Source organism: Molothrus aeneus, chromosome 3 (assembly GCF_037042795.1).
Source record: "Molothrus aeneus isolate 106 chromosome 3, BPBGC_Maene_1.0, whole genome shotgun sequence".
Lineage (NCBI taxonomy): Eukaryota > Metazoa > Chordata > Aves > Passeriformes > Icteridae > Molothrus > Molothrus aeneus.
Window position 1 is genome coordinate 13,606,585 of NC_089648.1, and position 10,108 is coordinate 13,616,692.

The 10,108-nt window shown below is 46.3% G+C and overlaps 1 protein-coding gene across 1 annotated transcript; it reads right to left on the reverse strand.

Moving 5' to 3' along the window:
- Positions 1–3,902: 3,902 nt before the first annotated feature.
- LOC136554396 (ankyrin repeat domain-containing protein 9-like) lies at positions 3,903–9,855 on the reverse strand. Its single transcript, XM_066546310.1, has 2 exons — positions 8,697–9,855; positions 3,903–4,516 (listed from the first exon to the last, which is right to left on the reverse strand). Exons 1-2 carry the CDS (start codon positions 9,567–9,569, stop codon positions 4,508–4,510), a joined length of 882 nt encoding a protein of 293 aa, XP_066402407.1. The 5' UTR covers positions 9,570–9,855; the 3' UTR covers positions 3,903–4,507.
- Positions 9,856–10,108: the final 253 nt, after the last annotated feature.

Consider the following 10,108-nt stretch of genomic DNA (forward strand, 5'->3'; position numbering starts at 1 on the left):
AATCTGCTGCTAGAATTTGTTAATTCTGCAAAAGAAGGGCTGGGTAGTTTTGTGGGAAAGCTACTCTCAGCCTCCCTGATTGCAAATTTGGGTTACTTGCCATACCTTACACTTCCCTGAAGCTCACCAGATCTGAGTGAGCCTAAGTAAGCATGTGTGTTCTGAGTGTTTAGGGAACACACCTCTAAGCAGAAACCTAATTTAGGCAGAGCTCTTTCTTCCTATCATTTTGGCTTTCCTTTCATGAAATCCCAAATTATACATGGAATGTAATTTTATCTCTGTCTGTCACCATGCTGGGCTCTGCAGGCTGGTAGAGAAGTAAGCCAAAGCCTGTAGCTATGAGTGAAGCTCAATTCTACCCACAGGAGGAGTCCCATAAAAAAACCTCATTTGATCAAGCAATCACCTCTATTGGTGAGAAGTTTAGTGTCTGCAAATAAATGCATCACAGCTGAAAATAGGATCTCACTAGGATCTGTAAACTCAGAGAAGAGTCTGCTTACAGTGTCACTCCCTAACACCTTCCAGGCAGAAGAACAGAGATTTTTGTCCTGTAGTTGCTCATTTTCAGCTTCAGTCAAAGCCTCAAAATTATAAGACGCTTTTAAAGAAATACCATCTGGAATTCCCCTGCAATCTCCAGGCAAAGTGTTTTACAGAATCACTGAACAGAAGAATATTCTGAGTTGGAAGGGACCCACAAGAATCATTGAGTCCAACTCCTGGTCCTGCACAGGACAGTTCCAAGAACCACACCAGTTCCAAGAACCACACCAGTTCCAAGAACCACACCATGGGCTGTACTTCTGTAAGCAGACTTCGCATAAAAATCTTTCGGTCCTTCTAATGGACAAAGGTTTTTAATTCTGCCATCTCCTGTCAGAACAGATTTTACTGCAAAGATTACCTCCATAAAAACTGAATTGTTTGTAAATTACTTACCTCACTCAAAAGGACAGAGGATAAAGGAGAGATCTGGTGAACATAAGGTACTTGGGTTCACAAAAACCTGTGGGCAAGGTTCCACACCAAAGATTATTTTAGAAAATGAAGCTGTTGTGGGATCCAGGAGTTATTTCATGCAGTGAAAGCTGGTTACAAAATGGCAAAGGGTGAGGAAGAGTCAGCAGTGGGCTATCTTGGAGATTGGTGTGGGAACCAGTTTTGTTCAGTATATAACTTGTGGCTGGAGAAAGGAGTGAGCAGTGATAGCTCTGTGTTCACAGTGCTGCTGGAGGTTTTCCAGGTATCCAAACACCACACAGAGGCACCTGAAGGAGTAAACTAAGCACATACTAAACTGAGTAGGAAAAAGAGGTGGCAGCTAAGCTTGGGTGCAGATAAATGTAAACTGCTGCCATAGGAAGTCATGGATGTGACTGTATCAACAGGCTTGGAAAAGACCTAGACAAATTTGGGACACTAGGTCAAAAGATGAATACTCTGAAGGACTAGGCAAGGGTATAGCCTCCAATATCCCCAATCCAACAGCTGTGGGAACTGAGGGAATTAAGTAGGGACTGTATTGCTAAAAATAGCCAGGCAAAGTTGCTCTGCTTACCTGGCTTCTCCCATTGCCAGTGCTGGAGATATGGCATGATGCTGGGAACACCCAGCACCGTGAGCTTTATGTTCCTATTTTGACAAAAATTCTGTACATGAAAATCTGAACAAAGACTTTCAGCTGTCAAAAGAAGTGGGGTATTTTTATAATATTTTGATTCTTTTTTAGTGCTTTGACACTTTTAATAATAAAAAGCCAGGTATTACATTATCAAAATTTTACTATTCTTTAAGAAATATCTTGATAGATCTGAATAAGTTTTCTTCCTTGTAAAATTGGTTTTGATAGTTTTAATTTTCATTTTGAATTAGAACAGAAGTGTATTTTGCAATATTGTTGGTTTTGGTGGAATAGAAACATCAATTCCCAGTCAGCTCTAATGATTATTTCCTTTTCTAATGCTTGTCAGCCTCTTCTTTATCATCCTGATATTCTCTGTGACCCTGAAGCCAAGCTCCATGAGAAAGTGGTAGGGAGTGGTTTCTGTGTTTCTCATAGCTTCTACTGTAGTTTGGGATTCTCCAGACTATTTTCCCTATTTCTGTTCAGCTGTGGGATCTGCTTCCCACAAGGCATCTTGCCATACAGCCTTTCCCAACCCTTTTCTTCCCTTTCTTCCTCCCAGGTTTTCTTGCATGAGTCTGACAGCTCTGTGATAATCATTCCTCCTCCTCACTGTTCTCCTTGGGGATCTGCGTGGGTGGGCAGAGCTGGTGTACAGAGCACAGCTCTCTTATCTCTACGAACTCATGAAATTCACCAAAAGCCTTCCCACCAGCAATAAACTTCTCCTTCACACAGCAAATCCATAGCAAAACGCACACACATTTTACTAGGAAAAAAATTACGGCTGATTTTCCAGACCAAGGAAAATGTTTAGGATTCACCCCCGGAGAAATCTGGCTTCTTGGCTTCAGAGCAGCTCCCAAAGGGCTGGAGACAAAGGCAGGCATCTCGGGAGCTGGAGCCTGGTGGCCATCCATGTCACCAGCTGAGAGTGGTGGCGCAGCAGAAGGCAGAGCATGCTCCCCCAAGGCATTGCTGCTGTGCTGGCCAGGGAGACACGGGACAGTGTGGGACATGCCAAACCTTGTCAGCTGCTTTTGGGGTGACTCACTCGGGGAGGTGCACCCAAGTAACTGAGGCGTGGGCAGGATTTCGCTCAGTGCATCATCTGCTTGTGACAGTGCTTCCCCCCACGCAAGGGAATATACCCTTTCAATTTCTCTATTTAAATCCCTGTCTTGCTGCCTGCTGGTGTGTGGGCTCCAGCTAGCTACAGTTGTAAAAAGCCCAATACCTACATGGGACTGCCTCTGAGGGATGTGTCAGCCTGGAGTTCCCTGATGGTCAGCCCCAGCAGAGCTGCCAGGGCCCAAGAGAAACTAAATCAGATTCCCTTTCTCAAACATGGGAAACATGGAAGCAAATAAGCCAGAAAATGACATATTTGGGGACCACATTCTTGTGGTGAAGTAGTTAGGGATAAATCTCATGCTATGAAGGCAAGGACAGTCTTGATTTTCTTTAAATGAGATCAGTGAAACTTCCCTCTCTGCATTCTTCCATGAAACCAGTAACGTACTATGCAAGCACAGGTTCAAAGGAGTCATCCCTTGGTTATGGCTTGCATGTACTAGTGTGCCTTGAGGAGATCTGTGGGCACAGCTGGCACTGGACTCTACACCCTGTTATTATCATCACCATCCTCATCATCCAAACCAGCTACCCATCACCTGAAACACTTTGGGTAGCTGTTTTTATCAGAGCAGAGGAGGATCTGGATGGTTCAGGTTTTGGCACAGAATCTGGTGGATCCTTACCCCATGGAGAGCACAGAGGGTGAGAGGTGCTCATCTGCCTGAAGACCTTCAGCTGAGCCTACAGGAGAGGTTGGTGCTGAAAGCCTTGCCAGGGCTGTACACAGAAAAACCTGAGGAAGGAAAGGAGCTGTTGATGGCGCACAAGCCAGAGAAGGCTACCAGCACTCTTATGTTCACGGGAAACAGCTGCATAAGCTGAACTCAAACCTAAAAATTGAAAATCTCTGAAACCAATTACCATTCAACCTCTGTTGAGCCCCACCTTCTGATTTATCACCACCTTTCAGCAGATCTGTGAAGTGTGGGTTCACCCCATCACTTGGGGTCACCTCTGACAGCATAGTCAGCTACTATAAGCCTGTGAAGGGAAATATTATTTTCCTCAGAACACATTTTTTGAGACAATGGCTCAGCAGTCAGAATGCAATCATCAAACAATAAGATAAGCCAAAGCAAAAGCAACGGATACTTGTGGGTGGTTTTGACCAGCTGGCTAATAAAAGACACATCAATTTTATATTTCAAGTTTATTATATTAATACGATCAAGATTAAATTATTTTCACAGCTAGTATGTAATTATATCAGACTATGTATACATCGTTTATTCCAGCACGTTACAATTGTTTTATCTTTAATCATGCAGTGAGTAATGTGCTAACACAGTTATGGGGAAGATTTTCCCCCCCTAAAAAAGAGAAACCAAAATTACAAAAGTATGGCTTTATAAGAAAGTTGTATCATACAATGAACATTCATTTGTACTTGGGCATGGCAACAATCAGTCTTAATAAGTGGCCAACAGCATCTGTCACTGCCATGCTGATTCCAGAAATGCCAGGGGAACTGGAAACAGGGAAATGCCATTGATGTTAGAGATGGAAAATATACATCCATATACATTCAGAGTACAAAAAACGTAAAAAAATGTTTTCAAGGATTAAGTGTCACATTTATTTATATGCTAAAGTCAGAGTTATGGAGCCTTGAAGAACATAAATACACAGTTTCTTTTCCTTTAGACCAACAAACATCTGTAGTGATGGAACCAACTTAAAAAGCGTTACTTCAGGTGTAGGGAGGTGTAACTGAGGTCAGAATCTGGCTTGTCCTTCCTGCTAATGATGCTGCAGAAATAGACAGAAGCATAGGGTTAGAAAGTCATGCATAGCTGAATTTTGCTGGCAGCCCAGAAAAAAAGAAAAGACAAAGATGTACGTTTAAGACATTTTATTAAAAAAAAAAAGTGTTCTAGAATAAAGTGTGGCCAGCATCACAAACCTTTTGCTGGATGATTGTAGTTGCTGGCAAGCTGAAGCCCTTGTGCTTGGTGTTTGGGGATAAAACACCCATTTCAAGAGCAAAACTGCTGCCTCTTTCCAAGAGAAAAAACGTCCTTACCTGTCAGCAGCACGGGGCCTGGGACACACACACTGACCGCGTGAAAAGGCTGCTTCCGTAGGGCATCGCTCACTGCTGGTCCGAGGAGCGCAGTGCGTGCCAACTGCCGGTTACGGATTTGCCAGGAGAGGGCAGGCAAACACTCACACATGTGCGACAGGAGGGCAGACACTCACACACGTGCACACACACACACCTGTATATTTTCACTCCCTCCCTCCCTCCCTCACTCCCTCACTCCCTCCACCCCACTGCACTCACTGAAGTGCTTCTCACCAAAACCAAAGGCTCACACATACAGACCATTCAGATCCTTACAATGCTACTCCTCAAAATTGAAATTAAAGAGATGTAACCTGCAGAACCAACCTAAATCTGAAGATCAGAAAAAACTTTACCCTTTCCCCATTTCTCTCTTGTGTTTATTCTTTTTCCCAAGTTCAGAAATACAGATCTGAGTGACACTTACTTAGTATGCAGGTATGCAGAAGGTAAACATCACTGCACAGCACCCAGCACCCTTTTCGATCAACAAAGCCACCAACATATTTGCCATGCAAGCATAGGGATTTTTCAAGACAGTCAGGTTGCAGGAAAATATTGCAAAATATTTTTGAGTTTACTTTTGCTAATTACCTGGCTTGGAAAGAATGGAGAGAAAAAGCCAACACAGATGGGGCTGAGGTAGATTTGGCCATATCTGATGTAATGTCACTGTATTGACAAGGAAGATGAATGGGATCTCAAACTAACTGGCAGATCACCACAATATAAGCGAACAGGGTCTAGGGAGAAGATTCTCCTGTTCCAGCAGGAATGCCCATCCTGCTGTCACATTGCTACAGGCAATGGAAAGAGTTGTCACCACAGTGCTAATGACCCTAGACTTTGTCCCACTGGGACTGCACATGGGAGGCCCGATGTGATTGAGGGCCAGCTGGTGCTTGATCTCTTGCTAAAATGGTCAAGAAAAGGAGAAATGAGTGGGCTGTGGAGTGATCTTTCCTATGTGGGTACTTGCCTGTTATACTCTGGGCTGGACACACCAGAATTTTTGGCCATGTTGGTCAACAGTGGACCAGCAGCTTTCTTCCAGGCTGGGGCACCAGTCACAGGAATGTCCCAGAGAGAAACTATTCAAGACAATTCATGTTCTATCCCCTCTCTTGGCAGGTGGATAGAGGGGAGCCTCCCACACGGACAAATGCATGCACACAAGCATCCTGCTGTCTGCTACAAACCCACCCATAAAGTGCCTGATTCCTGATCTCTGCCTTGATCCACAACTATTGCAGCCAACAAGAGACCCCTGCACCATTTTACATTCACTTGCTCCCAGTGGGCTGCTCTGGCTCTCTGAGTATGGCCTCCTGCCTTAATAGAAAGTGCTGGCATTAATGCCAACAGTCCCTACCTGCCTCCTTGGATTTGTAAGATGAACAGCCCTCCCCTCCCTCCTGTCTTTTCTGAAACTTCACAGCACTGAAACTCACATGGTTTCGAGCCACTGCAATAGCACTGGATGATTTCCATTTCCTCCTTTCCCGGGATCTCTGCTTCCAGGACCTAATTACTATTCTAATAATATCCTTCACCAGCCTCCTCCGCCTCTCACCCACCGACATCTGGATGAGATACCGCAGTGCTGCTGGGGACAACCCCAGTCCTGCTCCTCAGGACTCCCGGGGTGCCACTGGGGCCATGCTCTGCACAGTCACTCTGGGCAGCCACGGGCACCGAGAGCCTGTTCTGTCCTCTGCCTCCAGCTCCGGGTTTTCGGGGGAGTATGTGCCAGTGCTGGGGAGCCTGAGGGCTTGGCAGAAGCAGCTGAGCCACCTCTTATAATGCAAATCTGCCTTGGGCTCTGCTTTGCTTCCCAAGCTGTGACAGCCTCTGTCTGCAGCACAAGCTGTCGAGTGCAGGCTTCCCCCAAAACCCTCACCCAACGCTGACCCTGCATTTCCCCATTTGCAGCCCTCCCCATCGAACAAGGAAGAATAGACACAAATGAAGAAGGACATTTAAGTCCCCAGGGGCAGGAGTGGAGGAACACTGCAGCACCAGAGATGTGGGATTTCAGGAGAAGGGTTAGCCCCTTCATGGCCTGCTTGCCACTTTTAGGGCTGGGCTGACATTTCCTCCACCTCACAAGCAAGGCTGCTCATTCACCTGGCCTAGCACAGGTGGCACCGGAACTGAGGCCCTCCCACGGCATGCGGGAAGAGATGGCTGGGAGGAGCATCCCAGTGTCTCAGAAAGGATGGTCCAGGTGGCTGTGAACGGCATGTTCTGCAGCCTCACAGTAAATCTCCACCTGGCCATGGCTGGCATTGCCAGTGTCCTGGCACACAGGAGGTAGCCCATGCAGAGGGAAACTAAATGGAAGTGCTCCCTGTGCTGACAGAAAGATGGGAGCAGGTCCAGCACGGCCTCCTTGGCACAGGCAGGGAATTAGCCAAATGAGACATGAGCCATTTTTGCACAAAGCATTTGAGATTTGACTGCACATCTTCCACAGCTACTGCCTGTGGAAAGTGGTTTGTGCCCCAAGCCTTGGGCCCCAAATCCAGCTGAAGAGGAGAGTGAGTTCTCCACTGCTGCCCAGTGCAGGTGGGGGAAGTGAGTTGTGCTCCTTCAGCAGAACAGAGGGTTGCGCTTACAAGGAGTGGGGAACGCTGGTGTCCAAAATAAGAGATGTCCCTCAAAGGGAGCTGGGATTCTGCCACTGCTCTGTTGATGCTGAGAACAGCCAGGAGAGCAGGACCAGTGCCTTGAGCAGAGAGAGCAGTGTGATTCAGAACTACCCAGAATGCTGCCCAGACTCAGCCCTGCTTTCTGCAAACTCACCCTGCCTGCAGTGCCCAATTAGTGGGAACATTTTGTAACTTCCAAGATAAGGATTTCTGTCTGGACCTGGGTGGCAAAAATACTCTAATTGGCAGCAAGTAACAACTTTTAACAGCAGAACATCATACCCCAGCTTAGGATAAGTAACAAATGCCTGTGGCTCTGAGACCCACAGGGAAATCAAGTTAGCCAGCTACATCTCCTGTAGAGATATGTTCCAAAACAAAAGCCAAGGAGAAATAATGTCACATATGAAAGACAGGGCTCTCAATGTCCCTGCTCCAATTGCCATTTGTTTACTGGACAGTGGGAAAAATGGTTCCTTCCCCATTGCACAAGTCTGTAGAGGCATCAGGGCTGGGATTGCCTTTAACCCTCTTGCTCCCAGGTAAGACTGGATGCTTCCCATTAGCTGTTCTGTGGATCTTTATCTCCCATCCCCCAGGAATATACACACACTGCCCCTCTCTGAACTCATGCCCTCCACACCATGACCTGCTGTAAAGTAACTCGATAGGATCAGTTATCCTGCAGGAACTGCCTCTGCATCCCTGCAGCATCAGCCATGCACTTTGTGGTTATAACTAATGATGCTTGAGCATTGTTAGAAAGGAAGCTTGATGTTTGAACCTTGTTGGAAGGGGATGGTATTTCTCCCAGCTCCAGCAGTGACACCATTTAAAAATCCCACTGGGTACGTAGTTCCTTTTAACCCAGGTGCATTACACAGGATACAGTTATCATATTGGGAATTCAGATACACTGATACCAGCTGACAACTAAGAAATCAAACGTAACACACTCTCAACTACAGTTAACCCTTCACATGCACAACAAAACAGAAAACAAGGAAGGCTTTTGCCTTTAAAAGGGCCATGCCTGCAATCAGTTAGAAAAGACATTTAAAATCTTGTCACAAAATATTGGATTTTCCAGCATAGCCTAATAAGTTAAGTACTAAAATCACACTAAAATGCAGAGGGTGGTGGATAACCAGCTCCTCTAAGTTGCCTTGGAAAATCCAAGACCTATTGAATAAAGTCAAGGAAAAACATTTACCACATTTTTTGCTGGTAGCTTTTTGCCATAGGATGGTAAGGGCTTTAGTGCCTGAGGTATAGGTAGTTCCTGGATGCTTTTAGGGAAGTGGGAAGGGGGAAGAGTCTGGAGAATAGTTTGCATAGCTTGCAGATATAAAGAAGCAGGTGTGTTCCCCACCAGGCTGTTGAATTTGTCTTCTCCCAGCAAAGCTGTCCAGTGGTCTGGATGCTCCTGCAGAACTTTCCGCATCTTAAACTGTGGGTTGGGCATGAAGAGCAAGAGGTAGTCGAGGCAGAGCTTCTTTGATGCGACATTGACTTTGGAGTCCCACATCTGCTCCAGGATGACGTCCAGCGGGGTCAGCCCTTTACTGTCCTCTATCCTGGGAGAGGCTCCATTCCCGAGGAGGATGAGAACCGTCTCTGACCTCAGCAGCTCGCAGGCAAGGTGCAGGGGTGTTTTCCCATCTTCCAGATGAAAGCAGCCAGCCCTATTGATATAGGAGTTCAAGCTGGGGAGCTTGTGTGCAATTTTGATGATCAGTCCCAAGATATCTCTCCTGTCATATGTGACTGCCATGGCCAGGTGAGGAGCAGAGGATGGGCAATAGCAGAAGTGTTCCCCAGGCACCTTGAGAGCCTCCTCTGGAAAATGAGACAGCAGATACTGAGCATAAGGCAGGTGATTATGCACCACTGCATAGAGAAGGGCTTCTGAAGGTGAGTAGGTTCGTAGGCTGGCATTTTCCTCCCAGTAAAAATACTCCATAGTTCTCATGTCTTCCAGCATCCACACAGGCTTGTGATCTCTCACAGCCTGGTAGAACATGTAGGATAAGAACTTGCAGTGCCTGCTCTGATCATCCTGCAGGCTGGCCTGGTTACTGGCCATGGCTCAGCAAATAAAGAACAGCTCCACGTAAAATCACTCCAGACTGTAAGATTGGTGCACTTGGAATGCTGATCCTGACGCTGCTGCAACCTTCAGGCTGTCATTGCTGCCTGGACTGCACTAGCTGGAATGCATGGGCTGATCATCTCCACCCATTCATTGTTTTTCCCCTCACTGCAGTGGTTTTGTTTAGGTAAGCACAATCCCACAGGCTCAGTTAACCCGTGCCATGCAAGCAGATGGCTGGTGAGTACATCCCGCTCTGCGCGTGGCACAGGTTACTGAAACGCTGTCAGACTGCCAGTGATTTTACACACACACAGCCACGGAGAACAGAGGGAGAGACTAAAATTAGCTTGAGAGGTGAGGCAGATTTCTGTCTGCATTTCGTGTCTAACCAGATCAGCTCATACACTGCAGCAAGTGGAATAGCAATATTCTGCTATTTTATGGGGGTTTTTTCATGTCACTCACACTCACACACATGCAGCTCATTCCATAGTAAAAAATATGTAGCAGTGTAAAATACTCCACAGCTG